The sequence below is a fragment of the Sebastes umbrosus genome, chromosome 7 (genome assembly GCF_015220745.1).
Source record: "Sebastes umbrosus isolate fSebUmb1 chromosome 7, fSebUmb1.pri, whole genome shotgun sequence".
NCBI classification, from domain to species: Eukaryota; Metazoa; Chordata; class Actinopteri; order Perciformes; family Sebastidae; genus Sebastes; species Sebastes umbrosus.
The window spans coordinates 16,539,834-16,563,447 of NC_051275.1; the positions used below are offsets into that span (position 1 = coordinate 16,539,834).

At 42.4% G+C, this 23,614-nt stretch overlaps 1 protein-coding gene across 4 annotated transcripts in view; it reads left to right on the forward strand.

Moving 5' to 3' along the window:
• sipa1l3 (signal-induced proliferation-associated 1 like 3) overlaps positions 1 to 23,614 on the forward strand; it is a 73,097-nt gene that overhangs the window by 46,420 nt on the left and 3,063 nt on the right. For 3 of the 4 annotated variants that reach the window (XM_037774623.1, XM_037774622.1, XM_037774624.1), the window contains 17 exons: positions 1,616 to 1,746; positions 5,200 to 5,388; positions 5,897 to 6,071; positions 7,267 to 7,370; positions 9,019 to 9,176; positions 9,264 to 9,846; positions 11,698 to 11,796; positions 11,910 to 12,085; positions 15,465 to 15,716; positions 16,446 to 16,628; positions 17,179 to 17,303; positions 18,838 to 18,953; positions 19,038 to 19,489; positions 21,136 to 21,369; positions 22,039 to 22,201; positions 22,295 to 22,466; positions 22,694 to 22,870. In XM_037774623.1, coding sequence (XP_037630551.1) covers positions 1,616 to 1,746; positions 5,200 to 5,388; positions 5,897 to 6,071; positions 7,267 to 7,370; positions 9,019 to 9,176; positions 9,264 to 9,846; positions 11,698 to 11,796; positions 11,910 to 12,085; positions 15,465 to 15,716; positions 16,446 to 16,628; positions 17,179 to 17,303; positions 18,838 to 18,953; positions 19,038 to 19,489; positions 21,136 to 21,369; positions 22,039 to 22,201; positions 22,295 to 22,466; positions 22,694 to 22,870 — 3,489 coding nt within the window. The remainder of the gene's footprint in view (positions 1 to 1,615; positions 1,747 to 5,199; positions 5,389 to 5,896; positions 6,072 to 7,266; positions 7,371 to 9,018; positions 9,177 to 9,263; positions 9,847 to 11,697; positions 11,797 to 11,909; positions 12,086 to 15,464; positions 15,717 to 16,445; positions 16,629 to 17,178; positions 17,304 to 18,837; positions 18,954 to 19,037; positions 19,490 to 21,135; positions 21,370 to 22,038; positions 22,202 to 22,294; positions 22,467 to 22,693; positions 22,871 to 23,614) is intronic. The other variant, XM_037774625.1, reaches the window with a different exon arrangement.

Here is a 23,614-nt window from a genome sequence, read left to right on the forward strand (position 1 = left end):
AACGTCACCTCCTCAGACAGTGGGGATGAAACTTCCTCTCGGCAAGCATCATCTGGCTGCACCCTAATTAGTGTCAGATGCTGTTAGAGCACATGTGTGCAAGCAAGCGTGTGTGTGTGTGTGAGACAGGCCTGCAGCCGCACAGATAAAGGTTATCGTTCCAAAAATATGTTCATCTGCTGACTCGTTTCCAGCTTAGCTGTCCCCCAGAACGCAACTGTGATTGTGTGTGTGCTACGTTGTGTTGTGTTGTGTCAGAAATCCTCATCAAAAAGCTGACATTTTCACCACAGGACATAGCATGGAAGCTAAGCAGGCCCGAGTCTCCGAACGTGTACGCCGTCCCGGTTCAGTCCAGTCAGATGGGGGATAGAGGAGGAACACTTGTCAAGCTAGATTCCTCCCCGCGTGTCTGGAGAATTTGTCTTTCGACTCCCACACTGCTGGCCCTGTGGCGTTGGCATTACCACGGCTTAGCTTAGGAGCTTTAGAAGCGAGGACATGCAAGATGCTTGTGAAGTGCGTTGATAGCTTTGTGTCAGCCTTTTAATGGATGAATATGTTGTGTGCCAACACGGGTAACGAGCCACAGAATGTAAATGAGCGACTTATGACACCACATTTTGTTTTTGTTTCTTGTATTTATGGAGGACATCTTTGTTCCTTTATAGTCTTTTGTTAAACACAGTATTGTGTGGATTTTATTGAAGTGAAGCTCCAACACGACAACACCAGAAGCATTTTCTCCGTATATAGTCCTTTAATCATCACCTCTCTGTAGTAGCAGTTATCCTTTTCTCTTGGTTATGCCTTGTTTTAGCTAAATTGATTTTGTAATTACATGAGTATTGATTACTGGATAGATAACATGTCATTGTCTTAGTCCTGTCCTTGACTTATTGCCCCTCCTCTATCAGTCCTGCTTACTACACATACTGAGCCTGGTATCTCTCTGTCAATCTCTTATATTCTCTCCTTGAGTCTTGTTTGATTATTCTTTACTAAGATATTTACTAAGATATTTCCAGTTTTGGACTGGATTTTATTTAGGGGAAGTTTTTGTACAGCTGCTGGAGTTTAAACACTATGTTACATTTTTAAAAGTGTGACGTCTTTTGTGAAATGAAAAAAAAAACTTTTTTGCAGAAAGGTTTCTCAAAGTGAAGAATTCATTGTTTGGTGTATAAAATGAAATGGTAAAGGAAAAAAAAGCCCACCGTAGTTTGCCCGAAGACCAAGTTGATGATCAACAGTCCAAAACCTAAAGATATTTAGTTTAAGTTTAATATTATAGAAGACGAGAATACAATTGTGATTTCCTTGATTATTTTTGGTCTATATAAGGTTTATATACAAAATCTATGAAATGTTGGTTAAAAAGTTGACCTATTTAATTGTCTTGTTCGTTTTTTTTGACCAACAGTCCAAAACCCCAAAACATTCAGTCACACCAACGAATATTCACATTTTAGAAGCTAAAACTTACTAAACTTACTAAAACAAAAAGTTAAAATTATTAATCAATTATTAGTATTGTCTCTGATTAATTTCCTGTCGATTCCTGTTGATTGACTTTCAACTAACATTGATCTCCATCTCTTGTTGCCTTCGCCAGAGCACGCAAACTACTTTGGGTCAGACGAAAAGATGGGCGCTGTGGCCGTGAGCATCCGCAGGGAGAAACTGGAAGACACCAAAGACCTGAAAGACCAGTACCAATACCGCCTCATCGTCAGAACCAGCGAGGTATGAACCATCTGCCGTTTGTGTGTGTTTGTTCTTAGGATGAGACAGTGATGAGTCAGTAAACCTACTTTCATTTTACCTCCCTTTGTGTCCCTACCTGTGACTCTACTCACCCTCACTGCCCTGGTTTTAACCTTCCCCCTTACCCCCTCTCTCCTCTCTCCTCTCTCCTCACCCCCTCTCTCCTCTGTGCCAGTGGAAAATTCCACCTGCCCAGTCTCAGCACGGCAAAGCCAAACCAAACACTGGCTGCTGTGGCCAAAGTGTTTGGCCTGCTCTCACAGGGGGCACACACAACCACTTTTCCACTTTGATGAATCAAATACTCCTCATGTATTAAGTGATAGACTGGTGATCAGGGAGAATTAGTTAAGATTCTCCCTCAGATTTGTTCAAAGAGTACAAACGTATTACAAACGTAATTTATGTTCATTTACTTTCACAGATTCTGCTTCCAGAGAACCAAACTGTAACAACAATATGATCTTATTATCGCCAAACAATTAATTTGCAACTATTCTGATAAGTGATTAAGCGTTTGAGTTTCTTTTCAAGCAAAAAAATGCCAAATATGTACTTGGTCCAGCTATCTTTGGGTTTTGGACTAGTGATTAAACAATACAAAAAAATGATGTCTCTGGGAAACTATGATCAGCATTTTTTAGACAAAAACAACTAATCCATTAATGAGATAAATAATTGGCAGAGAAATCTGTAACGAAAAGAATGCTTATTTGCAGCCCTAGTATGAATCATTTGATCGCAGACAGTGTTTTACAAATACTGTGTTAGTCTTGTGTTTTTTCTTTTCATGGAGAGGTCTGTAGGAATAGTCAGTTTGACCTACTTAATATTTTACAAACACCTGTGCAGCATCGTCACGGTCACTCAAACAAACAGCAAAGTTTGCTTCTGTTCATTGTGTTCATGTAGCCGGCCTGCCTTCCTCCGGCGCTGTGTTGTTTTTAGCTGGATTACATGGCTGCCTGGCCTCATCACCTTAGCTCTGGTACAACAATGGAGCCTCTCCGCCATCTAAGTACACAGAGCTCAGCTAACAGACACAGCCAGCACACCCAGGCCTACTGTTCCCACACAGAGAAGAAAAAAGAGATTGATTGCTCTCAAGCCGCAGCTGCTCTCAAATAACCATCCCCCTTAAGTCTGTCATTTAATTCGGTGCAGCAGTGCTGACGCAGCAAGGTGGAGAGACTTCCTCTTTCCTCCCTCCATCACACATTTGTAAACGCAGCCCTCTGACGTCCCCGCTCAGCGCGTCGCAGTCACTCACTGCGCTGTCGCAACAGAAGCTGACGAGTTGAAACGAAAGCTCCATAACTTCAGTCAATCAGGTTTCATTTCTCTGCGGCACACCCGAGTCTCCGAGGTTCAACTGTCTCTCCGGCCCATGCCAGCTCCAGAGTCTGCCATGCATTTTTAATGAAGCTGCACTTGTGTGTGTGTGTGTGTGTGTGTGTGTGTGTAGTTGTAAGTGTGTGTGTGTGTGTGTGTGTGTGTGTGTGTGTGTGTGTGTGTGTGTGCGGGTGTGCGGTGAGAAGGAACAGCCCACTCCTCCCAACTGTATCTGAGGTTATTACAGCCTCACTGTTTTGAAGCAGGTCAATTTCCTCTCACCAGGGAGCAGCACTCTGTGGCAGCACAACACTGAGCAGAATATTAATTCACAATACAGCTCGACCTAAAATCCTCCACACAGAGCACTTCCACTGTGTGTGTGTTGGACAGAGAGAGAGAGAGAGAGAGAGAGAGGCTTCAGGGCACTATTATGAGAAGTGAGACCATCCCTCATCTGATGAACTCCCTTCAAGCGCCAGGCTGCTCATCATCCATTTTCCAGAGGCGTGGTACTGTAGCTGAGGCTGACCTCTGACCTCTCTCATCACAACTATCTTAGTATCAATAGTATTACTACGTATGTTCTCCTGTGTCTTTATTGTGCTACTGTTTGTCCAGGCTTTGTCTCAGTCAGCCTTAGGTGTTTTTGTTTTTTTAGCTGCTCATCACAATGGAATAATTTATTTTTTAAAACACAATTTTAATTGTGATTTTAACAAGTAGAACACGGAAAACACAGCTCTTAACAAGTGAGGCAAAATGTAAAATTATAGTAACCAGTATATATATGTATGTAATACAATACAATTGTACACAACACAAAAAAGGTTTTAACCCAGACCAAGTATGTAATCAAGCAAATGTTTTAATTTAAAGGAGCTCTATGTAAGAATCAGAAATTACTTGCTAACAGTGACACCTGTGGCAGTTAAGTCAACGACAGTCAGCGTCCTGTTGTTCGCGCTTGTGCTCGCTCTATGTAGATGCTGGCAAGCATCGGTCAAAACAGTGAGGAGACACACCCGAGACTGAACGTTGTTGACAGCTAAAACCACAATATATTTCATATGCTTGGCAGTAATGTTGGCTTACCTGTCCAACAGGAATTTTGCTAGCTCAGGGTCTGTTTTGATGCCCAAAAGATAAGATAAGATAAGATAATATATACTTTTATTGTCCCCATGGGGAAATTTTTCCTTGACTCAGTCCAACTGCAGTTACAAACACTAAATTAAAACAACACCAACAAGAATGATAAACGATTCCACATATGAAAAAACAAACGAAGGTCCCTCCATGAATCGAAGGCCCGGCTGATGTTGATCTTACTTTCCCCGCCGACGTTGGTCTCATTGCTGTTTTGCAGAGAGGTTTCCCTAGATATAACTTTGTTCAAGTACTTCCGTGGAGTTTGTGATGGAGTCTGAGTTGTGGTGGGGGCTGGTCGTTTGTTGGCATTAGCTGACTCCATTTTTAACTGAACGGTGGCTGAAGAGAGTAAAGGCAAACAAGCGGGAATGATGTCACATACGTTGGATTTTCCCGTAAAAAACATCCCGCCTTCTTCACACTAAAAGCAGTCTACAGGCTGATAGAGGAAACCCAGAAAGTCACGGAAGGTCTCATTTTTTAGGTTAGGTTACAACCTGTTCACACATTGGCAATTAATAACGATTAAAAAATATTTATATGTGTAAAAACATATACACAATCCTTTTAAAGAGAGAAGGAAGAAGAGAGAGTGGAAAAAAAAGTGGATGTCAATAAAAATTGGAATAGTATAATCTTGAATTTCCCTCGGGATCATCTAATTAATAAGTAAGTTGGTCAGCAAGTATTCTGTCCCCAAGACAGGAAAGAGGTAAACATATAAATAGTAAAGACAATAGTGATAATATTTCAGTTCCTGGTCTGATTAAAGCAATCTATAAAAGGGGACTGCATGAAATGTTATTTTTATTTTCCACCAAAAACTGTTATTAAGGGGTCTAAATCAACAATGCAGTTTTGAGAAAAATAGAGCAATTTCCTTAGATTTTTAGTGTGATTTTACATATTTATAGTCTTAAAATATATTTTTCTTTTCCCCACATTCAGCTCGTGACTCTGCGAGGCTGTATCTTAGAGGATGCGGTGGCGTCTACGGGGAGGCACGGCACGGTGCGGGGTCTGCCGCTCAAGGAGGTCCTGGAACAGGTCGTCCCCGAGCTCAACGTTTCCTGTTTGAGACTGGCGCTCAGCACACCCAAAGTCACCGAGCAGCTCCTCAAACTGGATGAACAGGGGGTGAGTTATGCGTCTGTGTCCGTATTTGCGTTTCGTTTATGGGCTTGTGTGATGAAACTGGAGATTTCGACAGTTGATCCTAGATGCTTCCATTGAAATTGTTCTTGGGCAAAGTACACAGTGACTGCTCAGTCAGTGACTGTATAACTGATTTAGTGTTGGTGTAAAGTACAAAACTGGACTGAGGTCAGTGAAAGCTGAGTGGAGCAGGGTGTGGTATGTTTGAGGGTGTAACCATAAAAGCTTTAATGTTTAGCCATGTTATCTCACCTATTTAATGGAGGGTGAAGTGCAAGGTGGAGGTGTCTGCTTGTTTTTGTTTGTGGAGGTGTTTTTTTTACAACAGTGAAGTGGTGCTCAGTGCTTAAGTGCATCTATATATACATCAGGGTTAAAATATTATCCGTAACATCCCTGTTGACATCAAGTTGCATTAAAAGCACAGACTGCAGTCTTTGAGTTGTTTGTGTGTGCGTGATGCTAATGTTGTTTCTCTGCTGCCGTGTAGTTGAGTCAGAAGCACAAGGTGGGTGTTCTGCTGTGCCGTGCAGGCCAGAGCACCGAGGAGGAGATGTACAACAACGAGGAGGCGTCGCCCGCCTTCTCTGCCTTCCTAGAGCTGCTGGGGGAGCAGGTGCTTCTCAAAGGATTCACCAAATACGCCGCACAGCTCGACACAAAGAGTGAGTCTTTAGAAATGCACTACATCCCATAAATGTGTTGGTTATTGTACATGTTGATCACATGTCCGAACAAGCATCTGAGTCGTTTTTACATAAAGGTCAAGACGGCTATCTTATTCTCTCAGTAACCTTAGTAGTATTTTCTCACCATGGCACATGTCCAAATTGAATGTCGTCAGATTAACGGCTGCAGCAGCACAAGGTTAAACATGCACTTCTTGTTTGCCACATTAAGTTCACTGTAATAAATGTCAGTTAATGATCGTCTCCTGTGCTTAGACAAAATCTAATCAGTTAAATGAATTATGAAACAATGTGAATGAGCCCATTTTCTCTCCCTATTTTCAACTTTCATCCATGCAGTTACATTTTGAATATTCAGCAAAATGCTTTAAATGAGAGTCCCAACCAAATGTCTCAACATATATAGCTTGTGCACTGTAGGACATTATAAAATAGGCAGCAGAATCATCTATCAATGAGGGAATTCATGTTTAAATCCTTTACTGATGCAGCTTGTGAGGGAACAGAAAACACTCATACTCCTCCATATCATAACAACACTTTCCACTTCTGCTTTCCAGCAGTGAGACCTTTTCCTCTCACAAGAATTGTGGCTCATTCGTTAACAGTCCTTTCATGCCTGGATAAAGCCGCATGGAACATTTACACAAAAGACATCAATAGCACCATTACTTTTTAGGGATGTCTATCAATTAAAATAGTTAATCGCGATTAATTGCACATTTTTTATCTGTTCAACCTTTAAAGGGAGATTTGTAAAGTATTTAATACTCTTATCAACATGGGAGTGGGCAAATATGCTTGCTTTATGCAAATGTATGTATATATTTATTACTGGAAATCAATTAACAACACGAAACAATGACAAATATTGTCCAGAAACCCTCACAGGTACTGCATTTCGTTTTTTTAGTTTCATATGATACCAGGATTATATCATATATACCAGTAAAACTGAGACCGCTACAAACATTATTGGTGATGCCAATAATGTTATGTATTCTATGTCTGAAAAGTAATAGCCAGGCCAAGTGTCATAACCCCTGGAAAAACACAATGGCATCCTTATGATCTCTGGAAAAACATCTATTTAAACCATTAAGTGTTTGGACTCTAATTCAACATCTGTAGTTAACAATGTCTGACGTGAAATTAAAATATCTTTCTCCAGCGGACTCCACGGGCACCCACTCCCTGTATACCACCTACCAGGGGTACGAGGTCATGTTCCACGTGTCCACCATGCTGCCATACATGCCCAACAACCCACAGCAGGTAAGAGCTTATGAGCACCGCCCCTGCTGTTTGGTGTGTATGGTGTGTACGGCTGAAAAATACATCTACGACTTTCCTTCTGTGTCACCCAAAGTCTGTCTGGTGGTTAGTTAAAGCCTCCTCCAATCACTCCGGGTCGTAAACCACAGCAAGAATTCATAAAGTGGAAACTCGTGACTTGTGTCACCCTCTTCATTCACAGTCTCTTCCCTCTTTTATTCAGCCTCTCATGTTTTTTATTGTCTTTGTCTTTTCTGTCCTCTCTTACTCACTGGCTTTTTCTTTCGCCCTCTATCCGACACTCATTTGTTAACCAGATCAGAGCTGGGTGGGGTTCAGTAGTGAGTAGTTTCTTTATTTTCTCCCTCGCTTTCTTTTTTTACTTCTTTAAATAAAGCTGCATGTCTTCCTACACGTTCTCCTGGGCGCTCTGTGTTTGCAGTGTGGACTGCGTGTGTCAGTGACCCGTGTGTACGATAACGTTTTGTGTGTGGGTATTTTTAATAGTTTGCATAAGTGTTGAGGCTCACACGGGAGCTCAGACAGACCTTGTGGGTGTTCAGGATTAGTGTACAATGTGTCAGTGGTGTGGAGAAGTCATTTGTTCTTCCACAAACATTAAAAAAGACAATAAATTAATCATGTGAATTTGGTGAACTATACTTTTATTATTTATTATTTACCCATAGCAATCTATTGTTTGCTATAAACAAGCTTCATCATCACATCTTGTAAATGGTGCGTAAACAAGAAATGAGAGGGTTGCACATTTTTAATTGAGTCAATTATAAGTGTGTTTGAACAGTTCATATTCCTGTCAAGTCTTAAATCAAAAAGTGTAATTTTATAAATGGCACAATAACTCCATCCAGAGGTTTAAAGACTGCAGCAGCGAGGAGGTGTACTTGCTCAGATGAACCTCTAGGTGGCAGCATCTGACATTAAATACAACCTGCAGTGGATGAATGGAGGCAGGAGGAGCTAAATAGAAATATACTGTAGATACTGTGGAGGCTCTTACGTTAAAAAAAAAAAAAAAAAAAGGAGAGCACAAGATAGGCCTGCACACACATCTTGTATGACCAGTGAGGAAATGTACAGTAAATACCTGTTGAATCTTATTTATCAGCAGTATTTTGTTGTATTTGGAATGGATGCTAAAATAGAAAATAGTCAAAATGTTGATAAAATATCCCAAACTTATTTTCTCCAAATTCTAACAATTATAGGTAATGTTTGTAACCACTAAATCAAGCAGTGAAGGATGTTCCCATGGCACCATGCTGGAGAATGCGTGTATCCATGGCCAAACAGTGGGCTGGATTACATAATTGGTACTTTCACACTTCCCTCTGCAGATGAAGAGAGGATTGGCAAGCACCGCGCCACAGACACAGCCTGGACACTGTGCCACGTCTCCTACACCAACACAGCTAGACGGACAAACCAGCTCACACACAGACACAAATAGCCCACACAGAATCCGAAAAACAAATTACATAAAGAGCTGTTGTTTGGCATCTAGTAGTGAGCATCTCAGTCTCTGTTTTACCTTGTCAGACCGTCGACTGAGTCAGTTATTAATGCCGGTTGTGTTGGCTCATTTTTATTAATTTGTCATTTTTATCTCTCCTCTGTTCTTCCGCAGCTCCTGAGAAAGAGGCACATAGGGAACGACATTGTCACCATAATCTTTCAGGAGCCTGGAGCGTTGCCTTTCACCCCGCAGAACATTCGCTCACACTTCCAGCACGTCTTTGTTATTGTCCGTGTGCACAACCCCTGCTCTGAAGGCACCTGTTACAGGTAAATGTTTTTTAACAGAGCAAGCACATGTTCACATATACACAACTATGATAAAACACTTCAAATCTGTTCCATCTTTTCTTTCAGTGTTGCTGTGACAAGAATGAAGGACGTGCCTCCCTTCGGCCCACCCATCCCCAGCGGCGTCACCTTCCGAGACCCGGAAAACTTTCGTAACTTCCTCCTAGCCAAAGTTATCAATGCAGAAACTGCAGCGCACAAGTCAGAGAAGTTCCACACCATGGCGACACGAACGCGGCAGGAGTACCTGCGTGACCTGGCTGAGAACTACGTCAGCAGCACGCCACTCGACTCGGCCGGCAAGCTCAACAACCTCATCTCCCTCGCGTCTAAAAAACGGGAGCGCTCCAAGGCGAGAGAGGGAGCAGAGCTGGGAGCCACGGGGGCCGTCGCCTGGAGGGTCATGGCCCAGGACTTCAGCGGAGGAGGGACGGAGCTCCCATGTGCCTTGGGTTTGTCGGCTGAATACGTCCTCCTGACAGACTGCGCCACCAAAGAGGTGGTGTTTAACTGCTTCTGTGCGGACGTGATCGGCTGGACGCCGGAGCGGCTGTCACTGAAGATCTTCTACGGCAGAGGAGACCACATCGCCGTGCGGGTACCAGAGGGCTGTGCACAGGACATCAGGGAGATGGTGCAGAGGTTAAAGGTGAGAGTTCAGAGCTGGTTCAAGTGTAGAGGAAGTGTGACCAGGAAATGTAAATCTCTGTGACCTTTGAAGCACATAGCTTGTGTTGTATTTGGGACTGTGGTAGGATATAAACAAACAAAGTCATATTTACATTTAATGTTTCTAAATACATTGTGTGGCTCCTTGAGGCCTGAACAATGTTTTAAATTAATTTCCGTCCTGAGAAAATATTTTGCTAAGCTGTTTCCCCCATTTCCTGTTGTCTTTTTACTGGTGATAGTTAAAGGACCAGTGTGTAACAATTAGGGGGATCTTTTGGCACAAATGGAATATAATATTAATAAGTATGTTTTCTTAATTATATAATCACTTAAATATAAGAGTTCTCCTTACGTTAGAGTGAGCCGTTAATATCTACATAGGGAGTGGGTCGTCTTCACGGAGTCCGCCATGTTTCTACCGTAGCCGAGAACAGAAAAAACAACTGTGTTAACTTTTCCTGCTTCAGTCAGAGTCGATACTCACTCCGGTTACTCACTCCGGTTACTCGCTCCGGAGTTAACCCGCGTCACTCAGCCGTCGGGAAGCAAGACACGGGAAACCTCTCTTGGTCTTGAGGAGCTGCAGCATTTATTTCTGCACAAACTTTAACTTCCACTGTACATTCACTTGAACTAACTCTGCCTCCTGCTCCACTAGCTCACTAATTCGCTCACACACATTCACCACCGATCTATTTTCTCTCTCTTGCTTCACCACTCACTTCCCACGTACACACACACACTCTAAGCACTGGCTCTGCTATTCTCCAAATGACCTTCCTTACCCTTACAACTGCTCTAGATAGGGCCATTCACGTTTTTACATTGGCCACCGTAGATTTTCTAAACGCTTGGAAACCTCTGCTCCCTCACCGCTAGATGCTGCCAGATGTTACACACTGGTCCTTTAATAAAGGCATAATTAACATCCTTGTTTACTAGCTTGCGGTTTTCTTCTTCACTGCCTTTGTTGGGTATCCCTAAAATAAATAGGAGGAGATCATGATGCAAATTTTAGCCACACAGTGCAAAAGTTTTTCTTCAGACCACTTAAAGACCCTAATTATTCTCTGCCAAGTCTCTGTGTTTTATTAATATGTGATTCATTACAGTTTTATCTTGAAAATTGGTGGAATTGTTTTCATTTCAAGACCGTTTTCTCAAGCTCAGAGGATTTCCACAGTTGGGATTGTTTTTTCATTCCTTGAAAGTTTTCCTAAGCATCCTGGAAAACCTGGAAATTCAAGACTTAACAGGAGCAGCTGTGAAGATAATTACAAGAAGAGAGTGGGTTTTTTTTGAAAGGCCCTGGTCAAAGCTAATAACCTTCAAAAATATACTATCCAGGCCTATTAGATTCATATTAAAACATGAGCTCAAATATTATATAGCATGAAGGTACTCTATGCAACCATATCACTGACCTTTTAAATGAAGTTGTGCTCCACTGGCTGAGGAGAGGCATTTCATATTGTGATAATCCCTGTAAAATTCAATGAATTAAATGCTGGGAAAAGGAGATTTCCTGGACTCCAGCAAGCTTTGTGTTAATCCAACAGAAAAACAAAATATAAAAAAAATGAGTTAATCTGTCTAAAAGTACCAAATACATGCCTAGTTTCAGTTGACGTCACATGGTACTCTGTGTGCTTATTAATAATATTATTGATGGATTTCAGTATTTAATGCTCTTCCTGAGTATTTAATTCCCCCTCCACGCTGTTTGATGATGTTTCCTTTGTTTTGGAAGATACCTAGAGACATAAGAACATGATAATACCGTAAATATAATATGTATTTACTCACATCATGTCCTTTCATTGGCCAGTCTTTGACAGTGGGATGTGAGACGGTGGATATGACTCTGAGAAGAAACGGACTGGGACAACTGGGCTTCCATGTTCGTCTGGACGGCACTGTGGCTGAGGTACAATCAGATGACCATCTGCCACACCAGATCGCAAATACTCCTCTATGAAGATTCTTGGCTGTACATAAACTGGCTTGTTTGAAGATTTTTTGGGGTATTTTTTGATGCAGGTTGAGGAATACGGCTTTGCCTGGCAGGCGGGTCTGAGACAGGGCAGTCGGTTGGTGGAGATCTGCAAGGTGGCCGCGGTGACGCTGACTCACGAGCAGATGATCGACCTGCTGAGGACGTCGGTCACGGTCAAAGTCGTCATCATTCCTCCTTATGAGGAGGGGGGACCTCGCAGGTGTGTTCAAATGTCTTTGAAGCCAAACTAATGAGAGTGATTCATTTTCAAACAGCTGTGGTGAATACAGATGTTGAGGCAGTAGCCAACAGCATTGGCTGAGTGTAGTGGAAGGACGAGAGCCAGAGTGAGTGCAGGACGCTCTTCACTCAAACACACAAAAGCATGGGTGAGGTAGTGGCCAGACTCCAATGTTCTGAGAGGATTTTGTGTGGGAGTGTGTGAAAAGAGGAAGCGAGTGAACAGAGAGAAAGAACGATGTGTGTTTCGAGAGGAAATAGGCGGAATGAGGCACAGAGACAAAGAAAGAAAGAAGCATTTGTTTAACGGGAATTAGCAAAAATGTGCCTTTCTTTGTTCCTCCCCTCCTTCATATCTAGTCTCATCTCGCTCAGCTTACTATCGCCTCGTTTCCCCTCCTCCCACAACCTATTTCTTTTCCCTGCCGTCATCTTTTTCCAACCTTTCATCTACAAACACACAGCCTTGACAAAGACAGAATAACGAGGCCTTATGAGACACTGATGTGGTGCTACAGAGCGGTTACAGAGGTGAAGAAATAACCACAGCGTGTGTGTGTGTGTCGTGTTTCTGACTGAGAACCAGGGCTTTTAAATACAGTAATTGTGGCTGACTGTGTGATCGCACAGTGATTAGATATCTTTAATGTTGGAGGCAGTTTAATTACACCAAGTTAAATCCCTTTGACACACACACACATGCACACACACTCTCTCAAGTAGCAGCTGATAATTAAGAGTCTTGTATTTCATCCTTCCCCCCCCCCCTCCTCACCCCTCCCTCTCTCTCTCTCTCTCTCTCTCTCTCTCTCTCTCTCTCTCTCTCTCTCACTCTCTCTCCCTCTCTGAATCGTTTGCCGTTGTGTGCCAGGCAAGCAGATTGCATAAGATTAAGCTTGGGATCTGCAGGGAAAAAAAGGGAGACCACAAAAAATAAATAAGCGAGTGGAAGTGATTAATTAAAAATGCATGCCCTGTGCGAATGAAAAGGACGGGAACAAGGGAGGGAGAGAAAGAGAGGGAGAGAGGGCTGGGTTTATTGAGATGGAGAGGCAGAGAAGCGCTCGGTGAAGAGGACGCGTCTCAACACCACCGGGAGTGAGAGAGGTGGGCGGAGGAGAGAAAGAAAGAGAAAGAGAAACCGGAGTTGGAAGTGTTTTTTTCATTTCTGCTCTGAATCGTGGCCGTGCTCATGCAAGATGGACGGATGCAGAGGAGAAAAGGTGTGATGTTGTAGTGTGGTTGACCACGTGTGTGTTGGGGAGCTCCAGCTGTGTCAGTGTGATGGAAGAAACACTGAATGTCAACATGTGTAGACTCTGCTCTCTCTAAGGTTTGTACTACTGCTCTGTGTAACTGTGTGGATATTGATTGAGTCAATTGTGTCCTGACCACGTGTTGTGTTCATGTTCATTGATTTTGTTTTCTACTAGTATTCATATTTTCTACAGACATATTTGTGTGTGTTCTGTTTACATCTCCACAGCTTTCATTTGATGATGTTTTACAGTCTTGTAGCAGACTAGATTGAAGGTTTATTGTGACCAGCGCTACAATTAATCCAGGTTAAACACCCAAATTACAAAAAAAGGTATTTTCTCACTTACCTCTGCTGGTATCTATCCACGCAGGTGCAGATAGATTTGGTGGTATTTACTTTAATTTCATCTGAGTATAAGGAATTTAATTTATTCTGCTCTCAGCATTGGAATCTCTATATTTGTTTTATTTTTTACAGCAATTTATCTTTGTTTGAATAATGTCCCTGTTATTCAGAATAATCCAAACTGTTAATTGGAACTATTTTCTGTTGAAGAAATAGTCCCTTATGTTTGTTGTTTGTTGTTGTTGTTAGGGCTGGCTGAGAAAATCAGATATCACAGTATTTTTACCAAATACGCTGATATCGATATGGAGATGATATTGTAGGGTTGACTATTGGTGCTTTTACAAAATATTGACACAAGATTTTTGATAAATAATCATCAGTAATGTAAATATAATGACTAAGTGGGTAAAGACAAATAATTGAACAGCTAGAACAGTCTGTTCATAAAATTGCATCACTTTACTGAAATGCAGCCTTTAAAACCAGGAAAAGACAACACTTATGCCATGTTATGATAATCATTATCCAAAATCTAAGACGATATCTAGTCTGATATCATGATATCGGTATAATATCGATATATTGCCCAGACCTAGTAGTTGAAGAGCTGAAACAAACAGTTGATTAATCAGCTTGTCAATAGACAGAAATTTAATCTGCAACCATTTAAATCATCCATTAATAGTTTAAGGAGAGGCAAGTTTATTTGAATAGCACATTTCATACACAAATGCAATTCAAAGTGCGTTACATAATACATTAAAACATGAAAATGCAGACTAAAAGAATAGAAACCCTTTTTAAAGGAAATTAAAATGTGAAGGACAGACATAAGAACAGGATAGGAGGGTGAGATAGTTCATGATGAGTGTTTCTGGTTCAGTCAAATCATTTAAGCAAAAATGTCATTAGTTTTAGCCTCTCAAATATGAATATTTGCCTGTCTTCCATGACCGTACATTCATATCTTTGGGTTTTTAGACGGTTGGTCAAACGAAATAATACTTTTAAGACGACACCTTAGACTTTGATGGACATTTTTCACTATTTTCAGACATTTTGTACGCCAAACAATTAATCAAAAAACATTCTGCGGATTGATTTATAATAAAAAATAATCATTATTTGCAGTCCTAATTTGGTGACTCTTTCAGACACACATCAAACACTGCGTCCTCATCTCTCTTATTTCAGTCTTTGCTGTCTTGTGGTTGTTTATCGTTAAGTTCTTTTTTATCCGCTTTGTTTGACCTCACTGTGAATTTCTCACAATTCTTCCACCATCATGGCCGCCCTTCTCTCTCTCATCTCCTTCTCTCTCTTCCTCTCGGCATTTGTCTCGTCTTGAATACATCCTCTATACATATTTGATGCCCCCTGCCCTCCTGTAGTAGGCTGTGTGAATGAAATAATGATGATGTGTAAAAGATATGTGCTGGATCTCGGGCTAGCTAGAGGCTACTACGAGACCATGAAAACATTTCAGTTGTGTTTGTGTCTCGAGTTGATCAATAAAGATTTATTGAGCGGTTTTCACACACTGAACTCTGGTTCAGCTGCAGTCCAGATTTTCAGAGAGGATGCTGCTGCTTCTCATCAGTGCTTTTTACTGAGCCAGAGCTCAGAATCAAAATATACAAGGGCAGTGTTGAGGAGAAAAAATGTTTGGGATTGGGGAGTGAGGACTTTTAAGTGTCGAGCATTAGATTCACTTGTTGTGCCGGATGTCCCTTCCTCACTCTCTCTGTAGGGGCTGCACAGAGGAGTATGAGATGAAGACGATGGAGCAGAAGCCAGAACCTGAGCCTCTGGCGGCAGGCTACCGACCCTCCCCTCGCCCGATGTGGCGATGGGACAGTCCGCCCATTCCTGGGGGGCTCCATAGCGCCCCCATCCCACAGCGCTGGGCCCCCATGGGTCCCCCACCTCCTCCACTGCCCCGCTCACACAAGACCCTGATGCCTGTTCCCTACAGGGAGCCCCAGCACCTCAACTCTAAGAGGTGAGACTGTGCTGGATTTATTCACTCACATTAGATTACCAGAGATTACCAAGAGATTAGAGCTGCAATGATTAATGATTAGTTGTCAACTATTAAATTAATCGCCAACTATTTTGATAATCAATTCATCGGTTTGAGTCATTTTTAAAGAAAAAAAAGTAAAAAATTTCTGATTCCAGCTTCTTAAATGTGAATATTTTCTGGTTTCTTTACTCCTCCATGACAGTAAACTGAATATCTTTGAGTTGTGGACAAAACAAGACATTTGAAGACGTCATCTTGGGCTTTGGGAAACACTGATCCACATTTTTCACCATTTTCTGGCATTTTATAGACCAAACAAATAATTGATTAATCGAGAAAATAATAAACAGATTAATTGACAATGAAAGTAATTGTTAGTTGCAGCCCTAGAAGAGACCCAATTGGGTATTTCTAAAAGTGTACTGAAATAGCATCAATATTAGCTTTTTATTTATCTAGATTATCTGATATTGATTATTTATAGTGACTGATAGCTCTTAAAAAAACGTTTTGTTTTGACCCTTTTTGCTCTCAGTTGTTACTTGGAGCTGGTGTCAATCTGCCCATTCCCAAAGTTAATTACCACAATCAAATCCTGGCAGGGTCTAACTGAATTGCTTTTTATTTTCACTCGTATGCCTCACCTCTCTGTGGTCTGTTTGTTGTTCTGTTGGTTAACCGTCACCCTCTTTGTCTGTCCTCCAGGCCAGTGAGCTACCCAGAGAACCACTACAGTCTGTCTCCTGCAGGAGGCGACAGAGTGCTGCCCTACAGAAACCCCTCAGCCAGCTTCTCCTCGCCCTCCTCCGGCCTGGTCGGCCTATCCACGATGGGGCCGCCTGGAATCACACCAGGCCCCTTCGTACGCTACAAACCCTCCCCTGACAGGTGTGTGTGTGTGGTCTTTTGTTCTCTGAGCTCTCCTCTGTCACTCCTGTGATCTTGATCGAACATGTCCTATGTAACAACTGTTTTTGTGTGCTAGAGGTGGATTATATCTGTTCATAAGACGAGACTGAATAATGTGTTCGGATCTGCAGTTAGACGTGTATGAACACACTGTCTCCTCGAGGAAGGATCTGTTGTGTGGGCGGCTCTTCCTCACTGTGTGGAGGCTGAAAACATCTCGCCCAACCAGAGAAATGTGTTTTATTCAACCGCCATCGGGGATACAAAACAGAAACAGAAATTCAAATACAAACTCTGCATTTTTAGGGCTTTCTTTTGAGTTTTATTTCAGTGTATTTGTGTGTTTTAGTTAACACAATTCTGTGTGTGTGTGTGTGTGTGTATGTATTTAATGTGTTTGGATGACCTACTGTATGAATACATCTAATTTGCACACATAATATTTTAATTATTTCATATATAACTGACAGTGGCATGAATGTGTTTATTAATCAAATGCCGCCCCTCTTCCTATGATCCATCTGTGTAGATATGGAGCAGGACAGCGCCCCCTGCTGCCCTATGAGCCCCACCTCAGTGTGGACATCACCTCCAGTGGAGAGTCTTCCTCAGGCTTCACCAGTCAGGAGAGCACCATGGAGCGCTGTAAAACAGGTACACCACCTTCAAAAACCTGCAAGCAATTAATGTGCAATAAGTTGTATACTTACGCTCCTATATAATAATCAATATTTTTATATTGACAATGAAGAATTACAGTATTACCTAACTGACTCTGCAGCTCCTTTTAGCTCTTCAGCGCTTCATCGTTTTTTAGCTCTGTATTTCATTTTTGATTCACTCTCACAGCTCTCATCAGCGTTTTCGGCCGCAGCAGACAGCTATTTTCAGCAAAAAGCTCTAAAAAATCCCTGTACACTACTAAAATATTGACTTAGGGTGTTTTCACACCTGTAGTTTGTTTGCTCTGGTCCAGGTCAGGGACCAAATTGTTACCATGTTGCATATTACGTCGAGTTTGGTTTGCGTTCACACAGCGACATTTACAGGTGGACCAAAATTTTGGTGCACAAAGAAACTGCTCTATAATTGGTCCAAATTTCCATGCGGGAAAACTCCTGAAAGTAAACAAAGAAGAGCAGACTTCCAGGACGCAACACTCTCCCATTTCACAATGGAGGAACAACTGACCTTGACTTGACCTTGGCCCTGGTCATCTTTTTTTTTTACCTCGTAGCAATTTTTCAGTCAAGGCAAACGATACAGTTTGAAAATGAGGCGCGGCTGTGACTGGAAAACAATGTATTAATGCACTGGAGTCGCCGAAGGCGCATATCAAGACAGTTCAGGAGGAGGTGTGATTTAAACCTTCTAAACTGTGACATGCTCATCGGCCGAAAATATTAAGATCCATATATAAGATCCATCAGGTGTGCCCATGGTCTTCAACACAGCCTGACGTTACACCTGTTTAGTACTGATGTGAATTGCGAGGGCAAGCGTAGACTCTTTTATAGTAATGTTGTTGTTGTTGCACAGTGCAGCTTGCTACCGGAACTGGTTTAATCCAAAAAGGCGCAATGCTTTCTCCAGTTGGACCGGATTGAGGTCGGATCATGTTCTCACCACAAACGTAACGAAGCGTACTGTACCGAACCGAGACCACCCCTTCAAGGAGGACTCGGCTCGGTTGTTTTGGTGCGCACCCGAGTGCGATTGCTGTGTTCACACCAGCCCAAACAAACCGCACCAAGAGGGTTGACGCTCCAGGGTTCGCTTCAACCAAATTAAACAAGGCAGATGTGAAAAAACCCTTACATTCATCAGGTGGCAAAAACATGACTCCAAATGACTGATAATGTTGCTCTGTGACTGCTGGATGTATAAACAGGCAACTGTTTGCTTTAATGTTCGCCATATCAACTTAAAAGGTGATAACATGTGGCCAAAAAAATCATTAATTGCAGGTTGTAAGTTAATCAGACTTGTTTTTAACTACATTCATGGTGTGTCAAACTGTGTGTGTTGCACAGTAGAGATAGTGGAGTGTGATTTTGCACGTTGGTGGGTGGGTGGGTGGAGGTCAGTGTTTAAATGTGCTATAAGTATTTAATCCTCTTTGCCAACCATGGAGGTTCAGTGTAATTTGATTTAATCCTGCGAGTGTCTGTGTGTGTTTTCTGTCTAGAACCGCTTTGGCACGTCCCAGCGCCGTCGTCTCGGGGACCGGGCGGTGGAGGGGGGCAGAGGAGACCAACCAGACAGGATGTCCCTGGGAAAGACTCTCCAAACAGACACTCGAAGGTCAGACTCATCATCTCCCCGTCTCATTTGTTTCTCTTATTTGCCTCAGAGTGTTTCTAAATGTTGCCTTCTTGTCCTCTGCAGGGCGAGACTCAGTACTCCAGCCACTCCAGCAGTAACACTCTGTCCAGTAACGCCTCCAGCAGCCACAGCGACGAGCGCTGGTTCGACGGAGGAGCTGGAGGCGAGCGAGGAGGCGGGGGCTGCCTCGGCGACCCGGCCGACCCCGACCCCGACCTCAACAAGGGGGGGTCTAACGACAGCGGCATTGACGCCTCGACCCACTACAACAACGCTCGCCACGGAAACATGTCCAACAGCCAGTCCCACAAGCCCATGCACTGCTTTGTGACTTACAGCGGCATCCAGGAGCTGTCCGTGGGAAGGAACAGTGGGAGTGGCAGCAGCGGAGAAGCGAGGAGACGAGAGTCTTCGCCCATCATACCAGCCGCAGCCAATCAGAACAAAGGGTACCGGACTAGGACATTCCCGCCTCCTGGCTCCAGCACTGAGAAAATGGATGCTTTCAAACCCAGGTAAGAGACAGACTCATTGATGAGATGCATCTTTTATGGCCTTTTTATGAAGCTAACATTAACTAACATTAACCTCAATGAATGACACGGCAGATATGCGCCGGCTTTTATTGTATGCAGAGAGTGCTGCGTTCATAAATCTTGCAGTTTAATGCTGCTTAGCTTAATGGAGAATGTGTGTACTTCGCAAAGACTTTGAACAAGTTTTGAGGAATCTTTAGTGAATGATGCACAAAGCAGCCGTTATGTACCACCAGATTGTTTTTAAACAATAGTATGACATATGAAAATCTATCATTAAAGGGTATATTAAGGATCAAAGCAGCCTAATCCTTGTGAAACATACAGATCATCATGTGATCTCTTCTGCTGGTGCTCCTACCACCCCCCACATCATAAATGCATGCAGGCTTAAAACACACAAACATACACTAGCTTCGACCGCTCTGTGTTGGATTAAGACAATCTGTGTTTAGCCGCGAGTGCCATCGACTGTGTGTGCCTGGGATGTGTTGGACCATCAACATAATATACACATGAAACTAAAGGCTTTAGGACACAGATGAATCATCACAGGTATTGTGCAGATAGTGTTGTAAAGTGTATGCTTTGTTTTGGTCAGAGGATTACAATAGGTGTTAATGATGATGGTAGTTGTAGTTCAGGACTCTTCTGCTGTTTACCTTTGCTGTTTATGGTGTTGTATCAGCAGTCAGTAGCATAGTTCAGACAACACTACCTTGACTTTAATTGTATACTATAGGAAAGTAAGATGTATGCGACAAGAATAAATTATGCATGGATATGCATGAATATATTCATGTGGAAAGACAACCCATACAAAGAGCAGTAAAAAAAACTCAATTTACCCACAAATATCTGTGTTCTGATAATGTATTTTTGGTGGACTTAACATGCAAGTATGCTCATTCGATTTCTTGTTGAGCGTTAGATGGAGAGATCAGTACCACTCTCATATTTGCTACTGCCTGCATATGGTTAGCTTAGCTTAGCATAAAGACTGGAAACAGAGGGGAAACAGTTAGCCTGGCTCTGTACAAATGTAACAAAGATTCCCCTACAGCACCAATGCACTTTAGGGGTGATGGTTGGCTGATATTTGCATATTCTCCAAAATGTTGAACTATTCCTTTTAAGTGTCAAAATGCTAAAACTCATTGCTGGTCTTTTTAAATGACCCTGCAAAGAGGCAAATAATGAAACCATATAATGTAAGATGAATTATTTGAGCACAGAAATTGTTCATCTTTTGTTCTTTAGGAGAAAATGATTTTCTCTGGACTTTCCTTCCTGTAATTTGAATATCTTTTAGATTAAATCAATGTACTTGCATCATCTATCAGCTATTCGTGACATAGTCTGCTGTGATAATATGACAATAAATATTAATCTTTTCCCGCGAAAAGGAGGGTAGACAAGCAGACGTTGTCTATCTCCTAACAAATATTGAGTGAACTCATACTTTAGTTGCCTCGTTTCTATGAACTGCCTTCAACAGTTCATAAAAACGTAAAAGGCTTTCCTTCTTTTATAACACTTGGTACGCGTGGCCAATCGTATGTGACTTTTACAGATCTTCCATCAAATGATTAATTAATCATGTGTATATCTGTGTGTCCTCTCAGGGCCTACACACCGCAGGGTTACAAGACTCCGACAGCTGAGAAAGTCCGGCCCGTCCGAGCTGCTACGACAACGCCAACTTCGGCTCATTTAAGCTCCATTCCTTTGTCCAGCTCCGCCCCCAAGGCCTTTTACGGGAAGAGCAGACAAACCGCCTGGCAGAACGATGACAACAACAGCCCGTCACCTTCAAACGCAACCACGCCATCCAGTTCTGACAGCAGCAACAGCAAGAAGTAAGTTAGTGACTAAGCGCTTCAAATGAGCAGCTTTGATTTAGAAACATCATCTTCACTAACTGAGTCGGGTTGGTTTTCACGTTTCTGACCCTATTTAGTTTTTGGTCTCCACATTCTGGTACTGGAACATAATGAGTTTACCAAGTGAGCACACTTCAAAAGAGCATCTAAAACTCTACACTGACTTAATTCTACCTCATTGACCTGCAGTTTAAACCATGACATTGTGTCTTTAGTGTGAAGCACAGCCTAAAATCATTATGATAAATCTCTTAAAGGGAGTGAGTTTGCTAGTTCTTCCTTATCAATGCATGCAAAGAAAAGTCCATCTCTTTTTTTTTTTGCAAAATATGATCTGTATTTTGTGTAAACCAGTGACCAGTTCAACAAAAGTGCTTTGAGCTCTGAAGAAATGATTGTGTAATTAAAAAAATAAATAAATAAAGATTAGAGGAAAGTATGAAGTAATAAGGTGTTTCCCTCTACCATTAATAGAAAACTCTCACTGACTAGTTCTTTGATGTCGGGTTGGTGCGTCTGGGCCTTAAAAGCAGCTACTTAAACACGGACCTGTAAATGGGCTGGAAGTGTAAATGGTTTGGGTCAGTGTGGGGAAAAGATACACACTATCCTTTGTGTTTTGGTGCTCATGTCTCGTGTCTCCAGGCAGGTGGATACGAACTCAAAGAACGTGTTTGGACAACCTCGGCTCCGAGCCTCACTGAGGGACCTGCGTTCTCCACGACGGACATACAAAAGCACTATCGAAGACGACCTGAAGAAACTGATCATCATGGACAACCCGGGAGAGATGCCACAGAGAGATCCAGTGAGGAACACTTGACACTGGACCATTAATATCAGTCAACGGTCTTACTTTGACGAAACAGCTCTCTGATCTCTGTCACTTTTCTCCCTGTAGTCTCCCAGGCGAACCTTGCAGCGAACCTTTTCAGATGAGTCGCTGTGCAGCGGGCGCAGAGAGGCCAGCTTCGCCAACTCTGAGAACCCGACGACACCCACTGACTTACTGTTCACCTGCACGCTGCCCATACGCAGACACGGCGTCTCCAACCACCTGCAGAGCAAGAAGGGTGAGTTCAAACTGCAACAACTGTTGTCATTTTGCTTAGAGGCAAGTGGACAAAACTTACACTCTGTTAAATCTCATTCTGTGGGGATACAAGGAGCTCAGTGGTGAAAGCAATCCTATTATGATTGTTGCTTTCATAACTTCTACAACCTTGTAGTATGCGGATGTCCTTGTTTCATGCAGAGGTTTGTTGACTCACTGCAGCTGTTCTTCTCTCCTGTCCCTCAGTGCCTCTGTCTGCCTCGGAGCTGTCTCTCACTGAAGTTAGAGACAAAGTCCCCCCTCTGAGGAGGCTCGATCCCGGGCTGATGCCTCTTCCTGACACGGCATGTGGACTCGAGTGGTCCAGCCTGGTCAGCGCTGCTAAAGCCTACGAAGGTGAGGCTGGAGACACTTCAGGATTAGGTTTGTTCAACTCAGTGTGAGACTCTAAATGTAATATGTGGATGTTTTTTTATGCCTCCGCGCCACCTACAACCATGGCCGGAGGCATTATATTTTCAATTACCACCGTATTCCGTCTGGTCCATTCTTGTGTACGCGATATCTCAGGAACGCCTGGAGGGAATTTCTTCAAATTTGGCACAAATGTCCACTTCTGGTGGTCAAAGGCACAACACATTTTTGGCCATAACTGAAGAATTAAGATGCTAATTATGACAATTCTACAGAAATGTCTAATAGGATAAAAATGATGAAGTGGTGACATTTTGGACAGACGTGGATGTAAACTGCAACTTGTCTGGTTGGTGGAGGCATACAACCACAAGGCAGTAATTCTAGTTCTCTTAAGGTTTGGACCAAAAATGCGGTTAAAATTGGCTGAATGTTACATACACAACTGCTTTCATTAACCACCTTTTTTTAATCTTTTTCAGATTTATGTATGGTTTTATTGGTCAATTTAATGCTAAACAAAATCTAAATATCCCAAAAATGTAACCGCTCTGCTGTAACAATGAATTAGCAATTTAAAAAAGTAGTATTCATTAAATATGATTAACAATCCCTGGTGGATGTGAGACGTATTGTCTGGATGTTGATCGGTTTCACTCTGCTCTCTTCTGTCACACGACACTCCTGAGAAAGAAGGAGCGATCTGTGCGTTCATCTACACCTCGTACACGATCGCCTGCTCTGCTTCCCAGC